The sequence below is a fragment of the Lissotriton vulgaris genome, chromosome 2_1 (assembly GCF_964263255.1).
Source record: "Lissotriton vulgaris chromosome 2_1, aLisVul1.2, whole genome shotgun sequence".
NCBI classification, from domain to species: domain Eukaryota; kingdom Metazoa; phylum Chordata; class Amphibia; order Caudata; family Salamandridae; genus Lissotriton; species Lissotriton vulgaris.
The window spans coordinates 405428394-405454679 of record NC_141687.1 but is presented as its reverse complement, the minus strand read 5'-3'; the positions used below and the strand labels follow the sequence as shown (position 1 = coordinate 405454679).

The window sequence follows — 26286 nt, the reverse complement described above, 5'->3', positions numbered from 1 at the left end:
CTAAACAGTCGACCTGAAGGCCTTGCTTTGATCCCAGTTTGGCACTGACTGAAAATTGTGAAGCTCTGGGAAATCACTTGATCACAATGTGCCTAAAGTTTTAATGTGTGAGATACTAGTCTAAGTAACAAAAACATATATAAGCAGCCACCACTTGAATACAATCTTGAATCATTTTGCATCACCTCCCATAATGAGCAACACTCTGTTGCTATTGGGCATGGTCCATGCTATAGAAATACCAACATATGCATGCTATTACATTGTGAACAGGTAGCCAGAATATTATTCTCTCTGGATACCCATTCCTTTTGAGCTGCTGGCTAGCCCACCTCAATTTGTGACAGCCCAACAGAAGGACCCACTATTTTCTTTATCCCGTGTTTATTCTTCACACGTCAAGTCTACCTCTCAGTGTCTGTGGGAACACTTTATTGGCACATTGGGAGATTGCCCCACACACATCTTCTTGATTTCTGAAAGCATGTTATCGTTTTGCAGTTCATGCTACTTTTAATCAGAAAATAAACTTTTCCAGTAAGCCTTCAGTGCTTTCTCTTCTGACATGCACAGGACTCTCTTAGTACCAACCATCTTGCAGACATCCGATGCTCGCAGGTTCGGTGGACACTCCCTGAACTCCATCAGTGCTCAGTGTCTGAGGGGAATGCATTGGCGAAAACAAAACATTTGCCCTTAATTACTACTGCATGACAGAACAGGCATGGACATATGTCTTTTCCATGCATTAGCACATTAAAGCCAGACCTATTGGCCTTCCAAATATGTATGCTAATACTGTCTCGGACCCAAATGTGCGAAATGGTAGCCCGATCAACACTGTTTAGTACTGCCCCCACCATGCCCCCCCGAAGTTCGAGTCTAGTTGCACCCCTGGTTGTCGGTAAAGTAACACTGTCAGGAGATTTTCAAAAAAACAGTTTTGTAGGTGGATGTGGTACACTTAGTTTCCATTACAAGGGATTCAAAGTGAGAGAAAATTGGTGCTCGCTAATTTTAGCATTTTCGTTGACACTTCACCTTTTTGTGGAGTTGCAAATTGTTTCTTCTCAAGTTAATTTGGGAATAAACACAAATAGTTGGATTACAAGACAGATGTTCAGATAGCGCAGGAGCACACTGTACCTTTACCTACAAGCACGGCTACATTTCCAATGAGCCTTTAAATGGAGCACAAAGTCCTCTCCCAGGCTTGCATGCCACTGGTGATGCCTGTGCCATTAAATGCACGCTCTAATGTTTCCACAATTTCCTATTGCTCAGATGCCAGAGATTGTGGCCTACTAACGTGGGGTCAACAGACTGTCCAAATTGTAGCATTACGCAGAGCAATACGTGGTGTGCAGGGGTGCAAGTAATGGTTGGTCCCTGGTGATTTCAGATTATGAATAAATAGACCTGCCAACGCTCTACGAGGACAGATGTGGTTACTCAGTTCTCCACATGCCCATGTATGATTGCTGCACAGTGCACAACAACACAGAATAGCAATGAGAGGGCAGAGCGAGGAAGAGATGAAGCTAGTCTGCCGGCTGTGTGTGCCCGTAGTGGCAAATGCTGACCTATGTACCGCGGAACAGCAGCATTGCAAAATCCTGGCAGTACTCGCCCTTGCTGGGCTGTTTGACATTTCCGCACTACGCGTGCAGCAGTACAGTACTTTCTCATCCTCAGCTGATCTTAACAGTCAAAACGCAAGACTTTGGGCCTGATGTACAAATTTTCCATTCGCAAAAAGTGGTTGCAAATTATGCAACTTTTGGCGAAAGGAAAGGAGTTTTGCTAACCGACTTATGTGTAAATAGGTCAGTACACAAAATTCCAAATCATAATTGGTTGCAATTTGACCTACTTCATTAATGTGCATGAAGCAGATCGCAAATTGCAAACCACAACAACTGGCTGAAGTCACAGTCATGGCAGCCTGCTGGGATCCTCAGACCCCATGTCTGTGGTTGCTTTTAAATAAAGTTAAGTAAACCTTTTTTATTCCTAAAACATGTTTTTCAACATTCTCAAAGGATGAGGGGTTTCCTGGGACAACAATTTTGAATTGGCAGAAATCTAATTATATTTTGTGATCAGATTTCAGTCACAAAACATTAATACATCACCCTCAATACGCTTCTTCCAAATAGCGATTCCTTACCCATTTAATGTTTCAGAAAACCTTTTCCGAACCGTTAGTGGGGTTTAGTAAATTAAAAAGTGTTTTAGTTATAGAATCTGAGGGTTTGTGACCTATAAAACATTTTGTATATCAGGCTCTTACTTCTTAAAGACAGCATATCTTTCAGACGTATGCCACCTAGCTTTGGCAGCAGCTTCATACACAGTGACACAGTGGTAAAAGCACATGTTGTTTATTCCAACTCAGTCACAGGCAACCCAACTGCCACTAATAGAGTCCCCGCACCTAGGCCATTCCAAAATCACATAATAGGTTTAGGTCTCACACAAACACACAGGAAGAGAATAGGAGATAAGTTGTTAAGAGACACAACAGGTCCCTATTAACTATGGTAAATATACAGCAGAACACTGCTTGACTTGGTCCTTTAGGCTGGGTAACCCCCAAACTCTTTGTCTTCTATTACTGATATCGGTTTTGTTGGCATTACAGTCCTGACTACTGCTAACCAAAGCTAAAATGCTTGTGCTCTCCTACTAAACATGGTAACATTGGCATACACCTAATTGGCACGTTTAGTTTACATACAAGCCCCTACAGTAAATGGTACAACATGTGCCCAGGGTCTGTAAATTAAATGCTACTAGTTTACCTACAGCATCCATTGGGCCACCCAGTAAAGTAGCACTTTAAAACATTTCTTAAGCCTGCCACTACAACTTGCAGTACAGTTTTAGCTGCCATTTTGACATTGAGAAATAAGCGTTTTGCCAGGCCCAAAGTATGCCCTAAAAGATCCAGGGGCAGAGTACATGGTATTTAACAAGCAGAACACATGGGTTTAAGGTTTACATGTTCTGATAATGAAAAACTCAGAATTCGTTTTTCACTATGGAAATCTATCCTATCAACTAACATTGGTTACATTGTTACACTTAATAGTGATAACTTAAGTTTGCGAGCAGATAAAGAAATTATGTTTACTTTCAAATGAATTATAATTTTAAAACCTCTCTAATAGTAAATTTGAATTTTAGGGGCGGCTTCCCCATTAGGGCGGAGGAGTGTCGCCCTACTGCTTTCTTGCAGTGCGAGAAGTAGAAACATAAAATGGTATTTTAAATACAATTTTATGTTTCTGCGTCTCGCGCTGCGAGAAAGCATAAGAAAGGGTAAGCCTGGTTGTGGGAGGGCAGGAGGGTATGCCTGGTTGAAGGCGGGCAGGTCCAGCAGGAATGGCTTGCACACTCTACATTTTCTCTATGTAGGCTGCATGCCTCCCTACAGGTGCCCGGGTAAGCGCTGTCCGCACCAATCACAACGCTGGTGTTGCAGCATTGTGATTGGCTTAGGGGAGGGGAGGGAGGATGCAGGCTTTCTTCCTGCTGCAGGAAACCAAGGGCGCGGGACCCATCACCCGGCCAGGAACAGAGGTGGCGTGGGACCCATTAAGGTACTTTTTTTTTACCAAACCCCCCCTGGGCAAAGCCCTGCGAGACCCCCTTACCCGGCCCGCGAGTCATGCGAGCCGCGACTGATGGATACGTACATTTTAGCATGGTAAGAAGGGACAGAAAAACAGTGCAGGCGTCGCATGATGGGATAGCAAACATATGCTGCCAACACTGTGAGGTAAGGCGTATACCAAAACAGTATTAATGGTGGCGAAAGGGATAACAAAGCAGTCAAAGCACTGACAGAAAGGCTTGCAAAGTAAATAAATACATTCATGCATACATACAAACATGGTAGTCGGAAGGAATAGCAAAACAATGCAAACGTAGTGGAAGGGATAGCAAATCTGCAAGTATGGGAAGGAGGGACAGCAAAACAAAATGCAATTGTGAGAAAAAGGGACAGCAAAACAGTGAAAGCATGAGAAAAAGGGATAGCAAAGAATGTGCAGCATGGGGAAAGGTGGTAATAAAACTATATAGAGACAGCAGAATACAAATACATTAAGGTGATAGAAACCAGTAAACCCGTGCACAGGATGCGGAGACGATACAGTGACAACTACAAGCAGCATGGGCAGAAATAGCCGAAGACAGCATAGTGTGTGTTATACGGAGAAAGATTACTTAAGCAGGGTGTGCAGTACCAAGAGTGGGGGGTAGCTAAACTCACTGCAAGATCGACAGGAAAACCAGCAAAACAAGGATGAATGAGATGTGGTAGCCAGTGCATCATGGGCCCAGGAACAAGGAAGGAAACGAACCCTGGCTGTTGTTTGAATTATAAAATACATCAATAATCAGGGTTTAGTGGGTCCTTCAGCCCCATGGGCCCGCTGCAGTGCACCTGCTGGACCAATTAAGGTTACGCCCTTGATGTGAGGTAATTGGTAGCAGAACTTGGAACTAGGTCCGTGCCAAGGGTCGCCTCAACATCCAGTGGTTCTGGTTCCCCCACGAGGCTGGGCGGCTGGGCCCGGCTTTGCCCGTTGCGGGGGTTCACTATTGGCAGGGGGGTGTGGTAAATATTTGATTTACCGTCCTAATTTCTATGCAGGTAAGTACTTAATCAATAATAACTCAATCGGAAAGAAAGAGGCAGAGTCCGTGGTGTTAGAGTTCTTAGGGGTTTTATTCCTTAAAAAGGAATGGTCAAGACCTGGATATCATGTTCCTGCAACCATAGGGGTTCAGGAAGGGATAGAGCCATAATTTATTGACAATACATAGCTTATATGCTTGAGTTGCATTATAGAAAGCAATACAGTAGGCGTAACAGCTGAGAGAAACAAGATAACAGCATGATAACAGCATCCACGTGTTAGCAATACGTAATTAGAAGGCGTGAACTGGGCGTGAACACAGAGGTGTGTGCTAGAAACGTCACAGGTAGGTGTCACAAGTGGGTGGCAACAAGGCAGAATCTTGTAATGTCAGCAGAAATCGGAGGCATGGATGCGCGCGCAGCTGCATGACGTGTGATTGACGTGCAAACTGGAGGGTGCAGGGGACTTGACATTTACACTGACGGAAAGAGACAGAAGTCTGGCATGTCGGATCAACTCGTACTTCTATCATATCTGATATCTGATGTTTGGGAACCATACTATCTAAAGGAAAAGGTCTCTGGGGCAGAAGCTATTCTATACTGACTGTGAGTGCGTGTATAAGCGCCTAAGTGTCTACATGAGAATGCGAGGGGCATGGGCCTACCATGGTAACAGAGGCTATGAATTACTTGCACAGAGACAGTAAGGCCGGGCCCTTTGCTCTGCAGCTGGGGGGATGTTTACTTAAACTAGTAGGCAGGAATGCATTTTCGAGGAGCGGAACAGATAATTCGAAGGTTGAATACAGTCTTGGCAGGCAGCAGGCTGAGCTAAGCGCCATGAGCCGCACAGTGAGTAAGGCAGAGGTCACGGGTACAGAGACAGCATGGGCTGAAGCTTTCGGAGTCAGAAAACAGGAAAAAGGCTCGATGGCAGAATTCAGGGCCTACTTTGCCAGAGCTGAAAAACGTGTAAAGTACACCATAAAAAGACGTTGGCATGGCATACTTGGAAACGGAATATTCAATCCATTCAGGGTGGGTCTGAAAGAGGACATGTTAACGTTGGACGCAAATGTATTTGCGTCTTCATAGCTGGCACAGGAGGGAAGTTACATGCACTTTAAACTGACACATGGAGACGGTGGGGTACATGCTAGGGAAAATTATTTGACCATAAAATTTATATTTCCTCATTCCCTCCTTGTTCCCTACGGACCCTTCATGATATATCGATCCTCATGAATCGATCAGTCTGTTCTTGTAACATCATTTGCTCATCTTTCTTTCTTTCACGTTTTGAGAAAAAACTGGAATGTCCAATGCACGATGTGGCACACAGTCCACAAATCGCTGGCCCACACTGTAGGCACAGGCAGCAACTGAATACTATGACAAGGGCAATGCCTAGGAAGGATAGGATCTTCCATCCCCAAGCGGTTAACGTTGTCCAGAACCAACCGGACCAAGTCCAGGTGCCTGGATTCTGATGTATCAGATTTGCAATTTTATGAAGACGTGTGATAGCTTGGTATACTGTTGGCGCGTTTTCTGGGATGAAAACACAGCAACTTGACCCGATGACCTTACAAGCTCCGCCTCTGTCTGCCAAGATGACGTCAATAACAAGACGATTCTGAAGAACAACAACCCGCATGGCGGACTGCTCCTCTGTTAAGTTACCTAGGGCGGAGGCAGTTTCATTCACTACAGCTTCAAGTGTTCTAGTTAATCTGCGGATTAGTTTACTATTTCGGACGGGGCCTGTGAAGAAAAAGAATCCTTTATTGAAATCTGTGTATTGCTCCCATGCCGTTTCAGTGTAGTCCACAATCGGGAGATCTCTTCGGAGTCTATTCTTTACTAGATTTGTATTTCTGTGATAGTCAGGAGGAGCTAGAAAAACAGGTGGCAGAAGGAATGCAATGTAACAGGTACCATCCCAATCTGGAGGTAAGCGTACGTATGCGGTATGACCACAAACAAAGTAGGAATGACGAGTAGCTCTAAAGGAAGATTTGCCTTGGTCACTGAATTCGACCACAGTAGTACATTTGCTATGACCTAAGTGTACTGAACCCTTCTTACTGACACATAATTCACCAGTGACTGGTAATACTGACATAGCAGGGGGAACTGGTGCAGCTTCGGATTCAACAGTAAGAATCATAAGGTTAATTGTATAATTACCTAATCCATATACTTCATTTTCTAGATCAGTTCCTATTCTAATGGGAAGTCCCTTCTTGTCAGGATAACAGGCATTAAGCAGAACTAAGTTCAAGTTTCCCCAAACCCAGCTCCCTTTAAAAACAGCAATATTAGGATCTACGGAATTGATTATTCTAAACCAGGCACCACAGGAGCCATTGTGAGTGAACGGGTACGGAAAGAGGGGCAGAACTCCCTTGTATTTCTGGTAGGGAGGGAGTCGGCCACATATCCAACAGTTTGTAGCATTGTTAGTCTGATGGGAGTGATGTAACATACTAATGAATGTGTTGTTGCGCAGCGCAAGTCTGTAAGAAAGTTCGTGGGGAGGTAATTCACTAAAGCAGTGTTCAGCAGTGACATTATAAGCAGATTGTTCACGCTTGAAAATAGGGTAGTATATAGGAAGCAATATACTTGCAACAATAATCAGAAGACTTAGAAAAAACATAATCAATAATGTCACTATACAGTGACTGCGGAGTGATTTGCAATATGTACGTTTCTTGAGTTGTCTCTCTCTCTCTCTATCTCGATCTAGGGGATACATGTCAGAAACTATTTAACCGATTCACCTAGGGGAGGACTTAAACAATTAAACTGTCTGACTTGCTAGATCGAAGTTTCAGTTTGTACTCCTCTTGGGGAGTTGTCTCTTGTTTCGGAACTTTAAAGTCACTAGGTTCGATACAGTCTTTGGAAGGGGTGAACGAGTCTTTTCCTGGCATCAGTTCATTGCACTTTTTTATATGGCTTGTATGGATCCACCCCTTTCTGCCTTCAACTTTTATAGCGGTCCTCGTTGTGAGAAGGACGGTCTTCGGCTCTTTCCAGCGGGGCTCCAGCGGACTTTTCCTGTCGAAGTTCCTAATTAGGACCAGATCGCCGGGACGGACATCATGCGGCTTTACATCAGTGTTGTCAGGGAAGGCTGCGGCAACCTGTGAACGACATGATTGGAGTGCAGACATCAAGGAGGCAAGGTAATCTGTCAACATATTACAATCAACATCGGTAATTTTCTTCGGTATGGGCGTCCCCCACATATTCGGTGGTCTGCCAAAGACCACTTCATACGGGGATAGTCCTGATCGCGAGTGGGCGACCATCCTCATGTAGAACAATGCAACGGGCAGGGCGACTATCCAGTCGACCCCTTTCTCTTTACAAACTTTAGCAAGACGGGTCTTTAATGTCTGGTTATGCCTCTCTACAAGGCCAGCGGCTTCGGGATGTCGGACACAATGGAATCTCCACTGATATCCTAGCAGCAAGGAAACTTGTTTCATTAATTCGGATGAGAATGGCTGTCCGTTATCTGAGTACACGACACGAGGCAAGCCGTATCGTGGGAAGAATTCTCGAACCAGCTGCCTGGCAGTGGTCGGAGCAGTATAATCTGGGACTGGATATGCTTCGGTCCAACGGGAAAGTGCACAAACAATTACGAGGACATATTTGAATCCTCGACAACGGTCCATCTGGATATAATCCATCTGGAGGACTTCAAAAGGGTGATCGGGAGGATGAAATCCACCTTGCTCTACAGGAACGCTTTTACCTGGATTGAACTGACAACAGATCATGCAAGTACGCACTTTCTGTTTTGCTGCTGCTCGTAAGTGTTTGTTGTACCAGAGATTCTGTAAACTGTCTAACATAGCTTTCTCTCCTAGATGTGCTGGACTATGTGCTGTATTGATTATGACTTGAACCATAGAGTCGGGGAGAAACCATGTAGATTTTCCCTTCGTCATCCAACCTTGATCTGTCTGGATCCCTCCTAGTTCGGTCCATTTCTTTATTTCATCTGTAGTAGCATGTGTCTGAATATCGATTACATCTAGGGCGGGATCCCTAACTGTCATACAATGTGTCGGTACTATTGTCTTTGTCACGTCAGTTGTCTGAGTGTGAGTCAATGCTGTATGTTTTGCTGTCTAGTCTGCCAGGTCGTTACCCTGGGAAACGGAATCTGTAACTTTAGTATGTGCTTTGCACTTCATGACGGATATGCCTGAAGGCAGATGTATTGCTTCTAACAGTGCTTGAATGAGGGGACCGTGCTGGATCTTGGCACCGTGAGAGGTCAAGAAACCTCGTTCTTGCCATAACATTCCGAAGTCGTGTACGACTCCGAACGCATAACGTGAATCAGTGTATATGTTAACATTTCTGTTCTTGGCTAGTATACAGGCTCGGGTCAGAGCAATAAGCTCTGCCGCTTGAGCGGACAGTGTGTCAATACGATATGTTTCTTTGACTTCAGTTTCAGTGGTCACTGCATATGCGGCCACTAATTCTCCTGTACTTGTTCTCATGCATGAACCATCCACGTAAAGTGTCAGGTCTGGATTTGTCAATGGAACATCTGTTAAGTCTCGTCGGGGCTTTGTTACTGCATTAATGATCTCTATACAATCATGCGGGGCTGGATCTGTCATAATTGAAGGTAAAAATGTTGCGGGGTTCAGAATACTGCAGCGTCTGATTTCTATGTGTGGCTGGAATAGTGTTAATTCATAACCTGTCAGTCGTGCTATAGTCAAGTGTTGAGTCTGGGTTCTGTTTAAAAGAACCTCTACAGAATGTGGAACTTGTACTGTTAATGGATGTCCTAAAACAATTGAGTCGCTCTGTCTGATTGCTAGTGCTGTTGCTGCTACTGACTTTAAGCACGCAGGGAGTGCCTGGGCTACTGAATCCAATGTACTTGAAAAATAAGCGCAAGGCTTATGTGAACCTGCTTGATCTTGAGTGAGGACAGACAACGCTGTACCATCACGTTCTGTAGCAAAAAGTGTAAAAGGTTTGCTGTAACATGGTGTCGCTAAAACTGGTGCTTGACATAAAGCTTTCTTTAATTCTTCAAAGGCCTGTGTATGTTCCTGAGTCCAAGGAAGGGCAGTCGAAGTTGCTGCCTCCTGTGTTGTCAACTGAATGAGTGGTTTAGCTAGAAAAGCATACTGAGGAATCCATTGTCTGCAGTACGAGGTGAGGCCTATAAAGGCCCGCACTTCCTTTTGTGTCTGGGGTTGTGGCATATTTACAATTAACTGGATACGATCAGGAGTGAGCTGTCTCCCCACTTTGGACAGCAAGTGACCCAAGTACACAACTTGCTGAACACAGAATTGTAGCTTCGAAGGAGACACCTTGTGTCCCTTGTCGGCCAGAAAATGTAAAACTGTCAGTGATGCTTGTTCACATTCGAGCTCACTTCGTGCGGTGATCAGCAGATCATCGACGTATTGCAGTAAGGCGGTGTTAACTGGCATTTGAATACAATCTAGTTGTCTTTTCAGTGCTTGACTATAGATGCTGGGGCTTTCTGTGAATCCTTGAGGTGCGCGTGAAAATTTGAAACTTCGTCCATTTAAACTGAATCCGAAGAGGTATTGGCTCTCTGGATCAATAGGTACACTAAAGAAGGCGTTCTTGAGGTCAATTACAGTAAAGAACGTTGCTTCTGAATCAATAGCAGTCAATAGGGAAGAGATGTCGGGAACCACAGGGTACTGTGGAACGATACATTTATTCAGTTCTCGTAAATCAATCACCAGCCGATATACTGGCGGTGCATTGGGATCAGTACGTTTAAGAATCGGAATGATAGGGGAATTGCAGATATTGGAGTCGGTCTCTACGACCACTCCTTGGGCAATGAGCTCTTCAATGATTTTCAGTAAAGCCACTACAGCATCGGGTGGTAACTTGTATTGTCTTATTCTCGGTAAAACAACACCTGATTTCAGTGTAACACGGTATGGTGTAATGTGCATGCAGCCTACATCGGTTGGGCCTTGTGCCCACAAGTGCTTCGGTACATTCTTCAATCTGACATCAAACTCTCGTAATACATAGTGACCCTTAAAATCTCGCAGGAAAAGTCTAACTCCTTCCGGAGAACAACATATCACTGCTCCTAGAGCCTTCAGTGTTTTGATACCTAACAGATTTTCTGGACATGATTTCGTAAGTAACAGGTCTGTAACACGTGCTAATGGACCCACAGCCAGGGGGACTGGTTCTGATACCTCATTTACAATAGGCTGTCCTGAAAAACCAAGGGAAACATTCTGTGAGCCTGAGAGGGGTGCCCCTGGGACTTCGTCATGGCTGATTGTTGTGCGGCTTGCCCCTGTGTCAATTAAAAACTTTCTGTCTTTTCCCAATACTTGACTGTGTACATAAGGACCCTCTTGATCTACAGGAATCTCAATAAGAGGCAAGCCAAACTCCCTCTCTAGGCTGTTTCATGTGTATCTTGGGTAATCGGGGTAATCAGATTGGGCATACTGGTACATCTGTTGTGAAACTTGCTGAGTCGCGGCAATGGGCTGTGGCTGTGGCTGTGATACCGCTGCGTTTTGTCTCGTATGTGGTGGAGCATGCATAGGCTGCGAATTCTGTGAAGTCTGTTGCTGGGTCTGGTCTTGTCTAGGCGGATGCGGTCTTTCCTTAGTTTTACCTGTTGCTATATTGTGTTTCAGAACTGGGCATTCATGTACGTAGTGACCTGGCTGCTTGCAATAGTTGCATGTCCCTTTAACGGGAGCTGCGGCATTTCCTGTCTGGGCCGTACCCTTTCTCTGGCCGTCGGTTGGAACCGACTGGGCCACTAACATTTTCATTTTCGTGTCTTTCATACGTTTCTGTTCATGATCCTGTTCTTCTCTGATTCTGTTCTGATGGTATTGTAACATTTGTAACATCTGTGATGGTGTATTTGCTTGCCATGTACTCTCAACCTTGTATACACGGTTTTTAACTGCTAACAGGGAATTCTCCACTAACTTCGATACAAAAAGATGCGGGTACGACTCGCTACTTGGTTTAAGACCACTATTAATAATGAAACATTTCTCGAATCTTGAGTAAAAGTCACTAGTATCTTCATCTTGCTTCTGTTTACAGGCTGAGATTGCATCCCAGTCTTCCTTTCTAGTTGTCAGTAATCTTGGCAGAACCTGTACTATTAAACCTGGTAATGCTTTAGTCTTCTCCCCAAGGCCTAGCCCTGGGGTACGTTTTTCCTCCTCGTCTTCTATTTCTGCCCATACAATCTTTTTGTCTCCCACCTCCCATTCTTTTTCCTTGAGTTTCTCGTAGATGCCCGTGGGCAGCAGTACCTTTAACATTTTCATGATATCTTCATATGTGTAATCCCCCATCAGTAACATGTCTTTAAGTTCTCTGTGAAAACCTGCAGGGTCTTTATCATGACAGGGTACTAGTTTCTTCATTTCTAACAGTTCTAATTTGGTCAGAGGTGTGTGTACATACACACGTTTCAGATTATTATCGGTACCCATAACTGGATGTACTTCTCGTAAGGGGTTCTGACTTTCAATGCCATGCAGACGCTCCATATGGTACATTTTTCTTTCTGGGGGCGGAGCGGGAACATATTCGGCACTTAAGAAAGTGTTGTATCTATGTCGCTGTTCTAGAATTATTTGTATTAACTTGGTACTTAGACCTCTCCATCTATCCATGAGTAGTGCTTCTAATGTATCGTGTAAGGGACCTGGATCAGAATGTTGGTTTCTGTATAACGTGAGGAGGTGCTGAATCATGTATACACCTGCTAATTTCTGTTCGTCTGGGGAAAGGTTCAGAAATGTCTGCGCTACTGTGTCATCATTGTATATGTTCGGATTGTCAGCCCATAGCACTGCTGACCGGGCTAGTTCTTGTTCATCCATAGAATTGAGTACATGGTACCCCATTCGTTCTCGAAGCCTTTTATCAGTCTCCTGGAACTGATGTTCCGGAGAATTCGGTTTTGTTATGCCAGAGAGAAAAACTCTCTTGCTTTCTGGACGGATGCCTTTCCTAAGGTAAGTTCCCTTACCTACATACGCTATCCTGTCTGTAGTCTTGTCTTGTTCTTCAGGTTCTTCCTCCTCCTCGGAGGAGGCTTTTTCTTTTTCTCTTTCGTGTATTTCTATCACTGCTTTTCTTATTCTCTTGTACATACTGGCTATGCAACCCCCTTTATCATGTTTTCCTTCGGATATATTTTGACCCCACTTGTTTAGTGCTTCTATTTCATCCTGTTCTGTCTCAGGCCTGTCTCGTTCTCTTATTAGACAATTTATAAAAAAACGTAATATATATGCTTGAGTGTCAACTTTCTGATGTGCCATGGCCTCCTTAATACTGTCAGGGTCTTCCCCAGTCTGGACAAAATGATATATTCTATCTAGGTGGTCTTTCATTCCTGAGAATAATATTAGGTAATCTGTAGCTTGTCGCAATCGTAGTGATGCTATCAACATTCTATCGTCTTTGCCGGGTACTGGATCGTATCTGCAAACTGGAAGCGGTTCTTTGAGTATGTCGAGACGGGGTGATTGGAACGTAAAGGGGTTCTGTAGGTCCCTAAGGTGTAATCTGTGTGTTGCTGGCGGGGTCTGGAGACCCCCTGTCGCACCTCCTGAGGCGGAAGCTTGGACATTATCTCTCTGTGGAGTCTGTATCTGTACTTGAACTTGTCTTTTAGTAGGATCAGGTAGAAGCGGTTTCGGTATATCAATTTTCGGTGCGGGAAGTGGTGGAGGTGGAGGAACGGTGGGCTGTCGAACGGGGAAACCTGATTGCGGTAATGGCGGGTTGCCATCTCCGTCACCGTCAGTAGGCGGGACGTGGGCACGTGGATTGGTGTAAGCGGGTGCTACATCGTCTAGATAGGAATTCAGGAATATGTCCTTAGTAGTCCTGTGATTTACTTTAGTGGGAACCAATGGTGGCGGCAGATTTTTCGGTATTTCTGAAGTGGCTTCAGGCGAACCCTCGGCCACAAGATACATGCCATTTACAAGATTATTTCGGGCGCGGTCTACTTGCTCTGATTTTACTCGAATCCCTTCAGTAACTAATTCGTTTTCTTGGGCTTTATCTGATTCTTTAAGTCTGTCTTCTCTACGGAGTGCTTTTTCAGCACGCTTATGTGATTCTTTACGCCAAAATTCTATGGCGTCTTTCTGAGATTGTCTGGCTTTCTTTTTCCATAATGCTTCTTCTACCTTCATGATGCACTCGGCATCCCATGTTCCGGTAACAGGCCATCTGTGTCTCTCGTCTAGATGCTTAGTATAATCGGCCCATAAATCTAGATACAATATGGCATCTAAGCCATGCTTGTGGTACATAAAATTTCCTGGAGTGTCCCTAGGGGGGATAGGAATTTCTTCCTCTAGTATCCCTTTCCTAGTTCCTATCTGCTTTAACTTGTTGAAAAACGGCATCTTGTTTACTTAATACTGAATGCTCAATCCTTGCTACTTAATTCTGAATACAGCTAGTTACACAAAGACACAATAATGCACATTAAAAACAGTCACTCATACCACGACATTTTTCACACGAAAAACATTTAAGACATATATGACTATCCCCTTATACTGATGTACTGCTAAACAGCACAGATACACTGCTAAGAACAGTGCAAGAACTTGAAATAACTGATGTACTGCTAAACAGTACAGATACACTGTCTAAAACAGTGCAGACCGAATTTGTGTACTCAAACCCGTCTTGATACGTCCCAGCAATGGTACTCACCGGGAAGCACGGAAATCGGAAGGCCTCGGAAAACTCGACTGGACTGGACCGGACTGGACTCGACTCGACGCGTGGATACTTCGGAAACTGGTGGGCCTCTTGACACCTCGGACCTTGCTTCTTTCGGCTAGGCTCTGGTCGGGATCCTCCGCACTCCTCACCGCCTCGTCTGGGTGCTGATCGCAGTCTTCGTCACCTCCGTGGGCCAGAGGGAGATACAGGAAATCCTGCCAGTACGCGTAGTTTCCGTCTAACTGATGGCAGGGGACAGAGCTTGCAAGGCACCAACCGGCGCGTGGGGTGGGGGAGGGGTCCCTGTTCGGGCGCCAAAATACTGTGGTAAATATTTGATTTACCGTCCTAATTTCTATGCAGGTAAGTACTTAATCAATAATAACTCAATCGGAAAGAAAGAGGCAGAGTCCGTGGTGTTAGAGTTCTTAGGGGTTTTATTCCTTAAAAAGGAATGGTCAAGACCTGGATATCATGTTCCTGCAACCACAGGGGTTCAGGAAGGGATAGAGCCATAATTTATTGACAATACATAGCTTATATACTTGAGTTGCATTATAGAAAGCAATACAGTAGGCGTAACAGCTGAGAGAAACAAGATAACAGCATGATAACAGCATCCACGTGTTAGCAATACGTAATTAGAAGGCGTGAACTGGGCGTGAACACAGAGGTGTGTGCTAGAAACGTCACAGGTAGGTGTCACAAGTGGGTGGCAACAAGGCAGAATCTTGTAATGTCAGCAGAAATCGGAGGCATGGATGCGCGCGCAGCTGCATGACGTGTGATTGACGTGCAAACTGGAGGGTGCAGGGGACTTGACATTTACACTGACGGAAAGAGACAGAAGTCTGGCATGTCAGATCAACTCGTACTTCTATCATATCTGATATCTGATGTTTGGGAACCATACTATCTAAAGGAAAAGGTCTCTGGGGCAGAAGCTATTCTATACTGACTGTGAGTGCGTGTATAAGCGCCTAAGTGTCTACATGAGAATGCGAGGGGCATGGGCCTACCATGGTAACAGAGGCTATGAATTACTTGCACAGAGACAGTAAGGCCGGGCCCTTTGCTCTGCAGCTGGGGGGATGTTTACTTAAACTAGTAGGCAGGAATGCATTTTCGAGGAGCGGAACAGATAATTCGAAGGTTGAATACAGTCTTGGCAGGCAGCAGGCTGAGCTAAGCGCCATGAGCCGCACAGTGAGTAAGGCAGAGGTCACGGGTACAGAGACAGCATGGGCTGAAGCTTTCGGAGTCAGAAAACAGGAAAAAGGCTCGATGGCAGAATTCAGGGCCTACTTTGCCAGAGCTGAAAAACGTGTAAAGTACACCATAAAAAGACGTTGGCATGGCATACTTGGAAACAGAATATTCAATCCATTCAGGGTGGGTCTGAAAGAGGACATGTTAACGTTGGACGCAAATGTATTTGCGTCTTCATAGCTGGCACAGGAGGGAAGTTACATGCACTTTAAACTGACACATGGAGACGGTGGGGTACACGCTAGGGAACATTATTTGACCATAAAATTTATATTTCCTCAGGGGGACAGCTCCTGGGGGGCTAAGGCAGCGGCTCCCCTCCCCTGGTCGAAGCCAGCATGGTGCTGACCAGGGAGAGGGCCTAGAGGTTGAGGCAGGACGGCGGTGCCAGTATTCCCCTTGGCTCGGCGCGTGCCTGGACCCGGCCCGACTAGGGCCCACGGGTTGGCGGAACCGTAGCGAGCCCGATGCCTCGGGTTGGGGGGACAGCGAGCACCGCTGCGCCTCCCTCCCACCTGGGGGTGACTTGTCTTGTGGGTGTCCCCATTGTGTGGCATGGGGGTTGCTTCCGCTCGGCGGAGCAGAGATAGAAGGCTATGCCTTTTGGGTGCCCCCCTCCCTGTTGATGGCTTCTCACCAGAGCAGTTTCGGTGGCTTCGCCCCGCGCGGGCATCTTCCACGGTGATGGCACACGCCTCCACCTGCAGGGCAGTGGGGCCGGGCGCCTCGGTGTGGGTACAGGCTCCTAGCACTGCTTGCTGGGGTCTGTATTTGCTCCCGCCTGAGTGGGGCTGGGTGCAGGGCCCCTGCCCATAGGAGAGGCTGGGCGGGACACACAAAATAATTATACCAGAGGGAGGTGGGGAGAGCGGCGCACTAGTGCTCCATCCCGCGGGGTTCACCTCCGATGGCGCCCGTCGCCAGACCTTGGTCTGTTGGGTGGTGCTGTCTGTATGCAGGCTTCCCCCACCATTTTGCCTTGTGTTTTACCTCCTGTGGGTGGGCCGGATGCAAGACCTCCACTCGTAGGATGGTGTTACTGCCCGCGTGGGCCTGTTGTGTGGCGGTCCAGGAGTTGCTTAACACTTGGGATGGCAGGGGGGATAGCGGGCGCTCCTGCTCCATCTCCGCGGCTGGCGAGGACCGTGCGTGGTTCCGCAGGTAGCGCTGCCTCCCCCTGGTGTGAATTATCCCGGGAAAGTCTTCCAGTCTTATGATCCAGGTCCCAGCGGGGCACACACCAGGGGCTGGTAGGGGGACAGCCTGCCTCGAGGGGGGGAGGAGGCGGAGCAGTTCCGGCCCCTTCGAAGCACTGTGTGTGGTGCGCCCACCGGCTGTAGACTCACTCTTTGCACTGGTCGTCGCTAATACAGGGGCCTTACACTGCGGTGAGCCGATCTGACGTCTGCTCGCCCAACAGCTGTGAAGTGTAGTTCTTATTTCCCTAATAGGCTCTGCGCATTGGAATAACATACACTATAGATTTGACATAGGACTGAGGACAGTATGTCTGTATTGAGTGTATTAAACTTAATTGTGCATGTGCCAGCTAACTCAGAGGTCACTAGAAACGTTCTCAAATAAATAAGAAGGGATTAGTCTCTGACAAAAGCATAAACATGACAACTTTGTTTCCCCTAGAATTGAAACAATATCTTCAGAGTCGTGGAAACAATAGATAACTTGTACACTCAGTCAACCGTGCATGCTTCGTTTCTACAGAGTTGCATAGAAATAGAGAGACGGGCATTTCAATAAAAAGGGTTTATTGAACAGTCCTATTTCTCATGCAAGAGATATGAACTGCTACAATTGTTAGACCGAATGCGAAGAAGTAGGTGCTGTTTTAGCTATGTTTAGTTTTGCCAAGAATCTGCCAAAGGTTTTTCTAAGTTCTAATCAGCTCCATACCTTAGAATGAGAGAGGTTGGTATCTCTTTCCCGGGACTCGATTTCCCAACACCCCGCATGGGGAGTCAGAAACACTGGAACTGGATTCTTGGCAGGAGGATGACAGCGTCTAGTCAGTGTGTCAGCTGGAGAGTTGGCTTCCTTCGGGACTTGCTGTGGCGAGCTGCGTCGGGCAAGTAGGTAGTCAAACCGCACCAAACCACACCGTGTTTGCCATAGCAAGTGAAGCTATATGTATACCTTGAAGGTGTTTAGGAATGCCAGTATTGAGGTAAAGTCGGGCATATGAACGTCATGAAGGAACCCCTAAGGAATAAATGTTCATGCATAATAAATGAGTTCTTGGAGAAATCAATATCCAAGCAAGGGGAAGTCCCTAACGGGTCTGGTTTTCCAAGAACTTGTTGTGACGTAGATGAACAGATGGATGTAGCCATGCCTGTATTTGGGTAGCATGGACTATGCCTAAATAAGGACTGGATTTCTATGCCTATATAAGGGCAATGTGAAATGTACCTATATAAGGGCAAGAATCGGAAAATTCATACGGAATCTAAATCAATACACAACACCCACTCCACTTTCTTAAGTACGACATTACTAAGTTCTAAACATGTTAAACATATCTAAATCATATGTACACATGAAGTGCTAAAAGCATGTTCTAAACACATCGCAAATGATGTATTTCAAACTAAAGCATTGGTGCTGTACACATTTAAAAGCAAGTATTCATTCTAAGCACATGTAGATATTGTAAATGCTAACTGAATGAATCACGAAAATATACATTTATGAAATGGCTCGTTAATACAGAAGAAAAGGTGCCGAAACCATTTCATGTCAGATTACATAAAACTGTTTGTATGTGCACAAGGTCAAATATCGTCTCTGGAGGTATTCAAAGAATTCTTGTTCTCTATGAATAGTTCTAATATAAGGAGACAGTAGACAATAAGCCCTTTAAAAGTGTAGTTATTGTTAATTTTTATTTGAAAAGGTAGGGTTTCACAGTACTGCGAGCCAGCGCCCATCCCTCCCATTATCTTCAGGCCTTCTCTTGCAATAACTGCCAGTCCCCCACCTCTTTTATTCCTTCTATCTACTCTGATCATTCTATAGTGGGTGGGGAGTGCCAAATGCAGATCAGGGTCAGAAGTTGCGTCCGCCCAGGTCTCCGTTATAAAAGCAATATCTACGTGCAGAATCTGTATCAGTTCTACCATCTCTACCCCATGTTTCACTAATGAGCAAGCATTGATTAGTACTGCTTTGATCCCAGTAGCCCTCTTCTTATCCAGCTTGGTCTTGTTAATATATATCTTACAGCTGCTAGGTAGATCATGGTTGAGCCTTATGTTACAATGCTTACAAGTTTTAGGTTCTGTTCTTAAATCGGGAAATGTATATCCAGAAAGTCTGGACCTTTTTTCTAGCAATATCAATTCCTCCCGCATAAATACTATCGGATTATGTGCATTACTTTTAAAAAGGCACGGGGATTGGGCGCTAGGCGCGAGTCCGCCGCGGATGGACGGAGACGGGTTGGCCTTAGGTGCGCCCGCTGCGCGCGTCCGCTGCGCGTTCGCACTATTGCCATTTTTATCCCCTCACCTGATACACTAGTGCGCTCACCCGACTCCACCCAAGATGGCGGTGCCCCGTCTCCGAGCGTCCCCTGGTGTTAAGAAAGCCCTTCTGTAAGTTTTTCCGGTATTTACTATGTAATCTAATTGACCATATGTTTGTAATTTAAAATCACCCGCAACATTAAAAACGCATCAGAATAACAAGTTTGTTCGGTACCTAGCCTTGCAACACTGGTTCTCCCGGCTCATGCCTTGGGAGGACAGTAAAGACTAAGGCAAGCCCGCTCATGACCTCCCCGCCTTTATCCCCCCGCCTGAGACACTAGCACGCTCACCCGACTCCACCAAAGATGGCGGTGCCGCGTCTCCGAGCGTCCCCTAGTGTTAAGAGAGCCCTTCTGTAAGTTTTTCCGGTATTTACTATGTAATCTAATTGACCATATGTTTGTAATTTAAAATCAGCCGCAACATTAAAAACGCATCAGGCCGCAACATTAAAAGCGCATCAGAATAACAAGTTTTATCGGTACCTAGCCTGCAGCACAGCTTCTCCCGGCTCACGCCTCAGGAGGACAGTAAAGACTAAGGCAACTGAATAATGGTACTTTACACACTTCATCACACTCTTGTTGCAAAGCTGGGCTGAGCCTGCACCACAGGAACGTTGTTATCTAAAAAGCAGAGATCTTTACCATGACTATTGTTTGAACATTTCAGTTTTAACTTTAGATATTGTCTATGATATGCGTGCTGGCACTCTGTCTGTTTCCACTCTCTATTATAAATCTAAGCTTAAACTTTCTTCTAAACTGAAAAACAATTAAGGTAGATATAGTAACTGTGTTAATGCGACCTACCCTCAATATTCTGGTAAAAAAAATTACAGCATATTTATTGGACGGCCTCAGATGGTTTTGACGGCACCCAAAAAAGTTTAACAAACATTTTGTATTTGATATTGAGAAAAAAACCTCATGGGAAACATACTCCCAAGGTGCTATTTAGTTAATGAAAACAGAAATCGGATGACCATTAACCCCCAGAGAGTTTTTTTCCCCTAGGTGTGGGGGGGTCATTATTTGTTTTTTCTGTCCTTCACTGCCAGGGTATACCTGGCGTTGACCGACAGAAAAGGGACATCTCAACTTCCACCTTAATTAGGGTATTAGGTGCATGGCTCCTTCTCTGGTGGCCCCGACTGTCTCAAGCCTTCCGAGGAAGCTTACTGTCAACTTTACCAAGAGGAGCTTTTTCAATGGAAAGCTGACAGCCCTCCTGATCCGAGATGGGATAGGGAGGATAGACCATAATTTTGTTGGATAGGTTGCTAGCCAACACCCTGTCCTGCAAGCTATAAATTACCGACTTAGTTTTTACCCTGTTCCCTGTAGTTGCCTCTCAGGACCTGTGCAACAAGATAGCTGCCTTCTTTCAGTCAAAGATCGCCGACATCTACACTGCTTTGGAGGTCCAAAAATCCTTGACCGCCGTACCCTTGCCGTTTGCTCTTTTTGAGCCTGGTGATGCTGAACCATCTCAACATCAGGATCTGGTATCCTTTCCTCCTCTTTCCTGTCAGGATCTTGAAATCCTGCTTGATAAAACCAAATCTGGCTCTCCGCTGGATGTCTGCCCGCTAAAGATCCTCAAACAGTGCAGAGAATCTCTCCTTCCCCCTCTGGTTGACATCATGAACAGGGCGATGAAGGAAGGCATTTTTCCCCAGCAGTGGAAGAATGCTGTAGTAAAACCTTTGCTTAAAAAGCCTTCTCTGGATCCTGGGGTGTTAAAAAACTTTCGCCCCATTTCACTGCTCCCGGCTCCCGCAAAGATGCTAGAAGCCCATCTGAATAAACATCTGGCTGCATTCGTGGAGAGCTCGGGTTGTTTGGATCTTTCCCAGCATGGTTTCAGGAGGGAGCATAGCACCGAGTCTGCCCTCACCATAGTGCTGGATAATATCCGCACCCGGGTTGATGAGGGTCAGACCTCCCTCCTGATCCTTCTAGATCTCACAGCGGCCTTCGATACCCTATCTCCCGCGGTGTTAATATCTCGCCTGAGGGAGATTGGGGTCCGCGGATCTGCTCTGGGACTCCTTTCCTCTTTTCTCGATCTCAGAGAACAAAGGATAATGCTGGGATCGTTTCTATCTCCATCCCTGTCTGTGCAATGTGGGGTCCCTCAAGGGTCAGCGCTTAGCCCTACCCTCTTCAATATCTATGCGACCCCCCTTGCCAGACTCATTAGATCTTTTGGGATGGAGGTAGTTTCCTACGCGGACGACACCCAGATCTTGGTCTCTCTCTCCCAGTCAGCTACGTCAACTGCCGCCAATTTTAAATCTTGTATGGAGGCAGTTGGCCAGTGGATGATTCACAACTCACTAAAACTGAATGGGGAGAAGACGGAGGTGATGCTTTTTGGAGGAAAGGAAACGATCTGGTCGGCTGAGTGGTGGCCGAACTCGCTGGGCCTATGCCCAGAGCCCACCTCGTCAGCAAAAAACCTGGGAGTCATGATCGACCCCACCCTTAGTATGTGCCAACAGGTCAACAGGACTGTCTCGACCTGTTGGGGGATTATCCACATTCTAAGGAAAATTAGGCACTACTTGTCACCCCAGGCAAGAAAGCAACTTGCTGTCGCACTTCTGGGCTCGCGACTGGACTATTGCAATGCGCTGTATGCAGGACTGAACAAGAGTCAGCTACAGCGCTTGCAGGTGGTCCAGAACGCGGCAGCGAGATTTGCTCTTGACCTACCTGAACGTGCCTCTGCTACCGAAGCCCGAAAGCAGCTTCACTGGCTCCCTGTTGAGGACCGTATCCTTTTTAAATCCATGTGTCTGGTGTACAAAGCCCTAGCTAAATCCAGCCCTACAGGCATGGGATCGATCCTATCCCAGCACAATCCCGGCAGGAATCTCCGCTCTAGTCACAAACTTCTTCTCTCTGTACCTCTTGTTAGAAAAGCAAGATGGGGAGGCAAGGCCTTTTCTAACTTGGCACCTAAATGGTGGAATGCCCTCCCTTTGGAAGTAAGGTCCCGCCCCACTCTACAAGCCTTTAGATCTGCTCTTAAGACCCACCTTTTTACACGTGCATACCCTTAGTGGTGCTTTGCAAACTTTTGTGATTAGCTTTGATAGGCGCCTTGACACCTTCGGGTTTAGTTTGCGCGGTACAAGTTGCTTAATAATACCCTGTTCATCATACATTAACTAACATTGATCTCAGCCTACCATTCAACAATAATTCTGTGCCGACATATTTACACTGGAGTTTACAGCAAAAATACTTCTTGACCAGCAAAGCACTAATTTGTGTAAGCAGTGATATATGAAGATTAGATGTTGAGTACCTAGTTGAGCCTCTTCGTTTGATTGCCGGAGAAGTCAATTCTTCAGCTATTTCATTCTGACAATGTGTTGGACCCTTGAAATTCTCTTGTGCTCTCTTGTGCTCAGACAGCATCCTTGCCAAATTTTCTGTAGAACTATTGGGTAAAATAAATCCACCCCAATTAACGTTATACATTCTTCTGTTTGTTTTTTTTAGGTCAATGGAGAATGTGCATCAAACTTCTGTGAATGAAGAGCCTGAGATGAAAGATAATGTTTCAGTTGATTATTTAGAGGAGTATGATGTGATTTCCGATGAGGAACTTGAACAGTTTAAGAATGCAATCGAGGAAGGTGACCTTCCCGGAGCAGCTGAAAAACTCATGCTATCTCTAGATACATTAGAAAGTGCCAAGTTGGACATCGCCATCACTGGAGAGTCTGGCTCTGGGAAGTCAACATTTGTCAATGCAATCAGGGGCATAGATGATGAAGATGAAGATTCAGCCCAGACTGGAGTTGTGGAGACAACAATGGCTCCGACACCATACCTGCATCCTCAGCACCCAAATGTGACTGTGTGGGATCTTCCAGGAATTGGAACTGAAACCTTCCAATCAGCAGAATACTTGAAGCAGGTCTGCTTTGAACAATACGATTTTTTTATAATCATTGCAACAGAACGTTTTAAATCAAACCACGCCAAGCTGGCCCGTGAAATTAATAACATGGGGAAAAAGTTCTATTTTGTGCGTTCAAAAGTGGATGCTGATTTGGATGCATCTAAGAAACGTCGCAAATCTAGCTACCAAGAAGAGAAGATTTTGCAGCAGATCAGGGACAACTGCATAGAATGTCTTAAGAAGGAAGGAGTGGAGTCGCCCCGGGTCTATCTCCTGTCGTGCTTTGAGCTTGACAAATTTGAGTTTGAGCTGCTGCAGGAAACATTGGGTAAAGAACTTCCCAGCCACAAAAGGCACGCTTTTCTTATAGCTCTTCCAAACATCTCAATTAAAGTGTTGGAGAAGAAAAAAAATTTGATGAAAAAACAAATATGGAAGATTGCCAGTGTATCTTGTGCTGTGGCAGCTGTTCCTCTTCCAGGACTCTCGATTACATGTGACCTTATCATTTTGAAGAAATATCTGTCAAACTACTGCAAGAGCTTCGGTTTAGATGATGAGTCCTTAGAGAAACTTGCCAGAAAGGTCGATATTCCTCTGGCAGATCTGAAGTCGGTCATCAAGTCGCCACTCGCCAAAGAAATTACAGATGATTTAATAATAAGGTTATTTACCGGCTCTGCAATGCTTGGGCTGGCCACGGCAACTGAAGAAGTGATAAGGTTAATTCCCTTCCTAGGTTCGGTGGGAGCAGGAAGTATTTCTTTTGTAACCACTTATTACATGTTAAATAAATTCTTAAATGATCTGGCAGAAGATGCCCAAAGAGTGCTAAAAAAGTCCATGTTTGGGACAGCTGTTTAACCAATTGATGAGTCACTATTACTATAAGCATGACTTTTGAACATTCTTATACCTCAATGAATTTGGGTAGGAACCCCCAAACAGCACAGCCAACAGTGCCTTATTAATTAAAAAGTTTTAAAAAATGATGTGTTGATTTTGAGGAATTTGACTGTATAGGACCCTATGATCGCAGTTAAAGCATGCCTTTCTTTGGATGTTGCCTAGTGAATGATATTTTCCATCCTGGATTGATGTTATAACGGGGGAATAATTAGGCCCTCATTAGAATATCCTCTGAACTCCCTCCCGATGGTGTAATATCACAACTGGAATTCCAATACTACTGGCTATGGTAATTCGGAAGTGTGGTATTAATGCACTATTACGACTCTGCCCCTAAAAAATGGGGAGTAAAGTGGGAATCAGTGTTTCTACACCTATTCCTACATGTTTTTCCCTCAATCAGGGTACATCACCTGCACACACCTGAACATATTTTGTTTGGTAAAATGTACATTTTTGAAGACACTTGAATGTGCAGTATTCCCACACATCTTGCAATCCAAATTGTGTTTTCCATATGTTCTCATAACCTAAGTAAATCTGCAGACTGCACAATTTAATTGTCCTGACTAAACAACATGTAGTTTATTGGCCAGGTGTTCTTCTTGTAAAAATGATGTCTATTTTCCAGTTGCTGTGGGCACTTTAAAGTATAGTTGAATAAACAGTGAATCAAAAACCGCTTGTAATACAACGAAAGCAAATGCACAATATGGACAATTGTTCTCCTTTGCCATCACAAAAATCATTAAATTATAATATTGCCACTGATTGTGTGTTTTGATTTGTTGTGTACACTTTAATACTCTATGCTGGGATGGGAAGATAGGCAGCTTCAAGGCAAAGTATGGATTAAAGTACAAAGTGGCAGAGATTAGAAAGTAAAGTCCATGTTTCAAAGTAGGTATCATAGTCTGTATAGTTGTTGGCCCTATTTGAATTTACGTTCATTCTACAGGCCCATATGTCACAGCTACGCCCTACAGAATCCACATTTTCTCGACCTTGCAATAGAGATACGGATGCCCTAGACCCCAGGTGGGCAGAAACACTGTTGGGGATTTAGGGATGGGCCAATAACTGGACTGCTCACCCACTCCCCATATTTCTATTCCTAAAAAATATGTCATTGGCGTCTAGTGAGCGTTAGGCCCTCACGAGGGCAGAATTGTGGTAAACCTCCAATCTGCTCGAAAGGTGATACAGAAAGACTGTTGGACCCATTCTACGGTGGGAACACAGATGGCTGCCTGGACTTACTACACCCACCCCAACCTTTTTTATCGTAACCATTTATCCCTCGTATTATCGGGCCTTCTGCCCTCACAATGACCATATTTGGGATAAACCCCCGTAATCTGTCCCCATTGGTGCGGAAGGACTGTTATGCTTGGAGTGAGGGGGCCATAGGCCTATACCCGGGGTGGGGGGAGGCTCGCCCTGCCAAACTGTAAACAGTTCCCTGATAGTCTAGTGTGCTTTCTGGCCCCTTGGGTAGATTGGGGTAAACACTTTTCTGCCCCAGAGGGAGTGCCAGAAAGATTCTTGTGCCTGAGAGTTTGAGGGGACACAGTCCCATGCCCAGGGGGCTGCTCCCTCCCAAACAGTAAATAAAAATATTCCACAGTGGGCTGTCTGCTTTTCACAAGGGGCAGATTGGTCATAAACACCCTCAACCGCCCCCAGGAGGTACAGAAAGGCTCTTGTGCCCAGGAAAAGCCTATGCCTAGGGGGGATACCCCTTCACCAAAAAAACAAGCATTTGGAATGCAACAGATCTTGCTTTATTGAAGGTTTGAGCTATTGGTGTTGCATTATTATTTGCAACACCAATAGGTCAATCTTTCAGTAATGCAAAACATATTGCATTGCAAATGTTTGTTTAATCTTGATCTATCCTCTGGATCCCATGACGTTCTTCAGCAGCAAGCCAGTTGCCTTTAGAAAAGGGCCTAAATGTTCCCCCTCCAGATGACAACATGGATGGACGCTGCATTTGCTCGTGATGGGAGTGGGGGGAGAGTGTGCGAATGAGGAGTCAAGATATGGACAGAGAAGGCCAACCAAAACAATCAGTTGGTGATGTCCGCTGGGAGGGAACCAAGCACAGAAAGGCAGGACAGGCGCACAATATTAACCAACCAGAGAAAAGGAATTGTAAAAAGCAGGCCAACTAACCAACCAAAAGCGGTGGAC

The 26286-nt window shown here is 45.3% G+C and overlaps 1 protein-coding gene across 2 annotated transcripts in view; it reads left to right on the top strand.

Annotated features, from left to right (window-relative positions):
• Positions 1 to 24861, top strand: part of LOC147730474 (interferon-inducible GTPase 5-like) — a 61089-nt gene extending 36228 nt beyond the window's left edge. For both annotated transcript variants that reach the window (XM_086955287.1, XM_086955288.1), the window contains exon 2: positions 22776 to 24861. In XM_086955287.1, the coding sequence (XP_086811413.1) occupies positions 22780 to 24045 (1266 nt within the window). In that variant the 5' untranslated portion in view covers positions 22776 to 22779 and the 3' untranslated portion in view covers positions 24046 to 24861. The remainder of the gene's footprint in view (positions 1 to 22775) is intronic.
• Positions 24862 to 26286: the final 1425 nt, after the last annotated feature.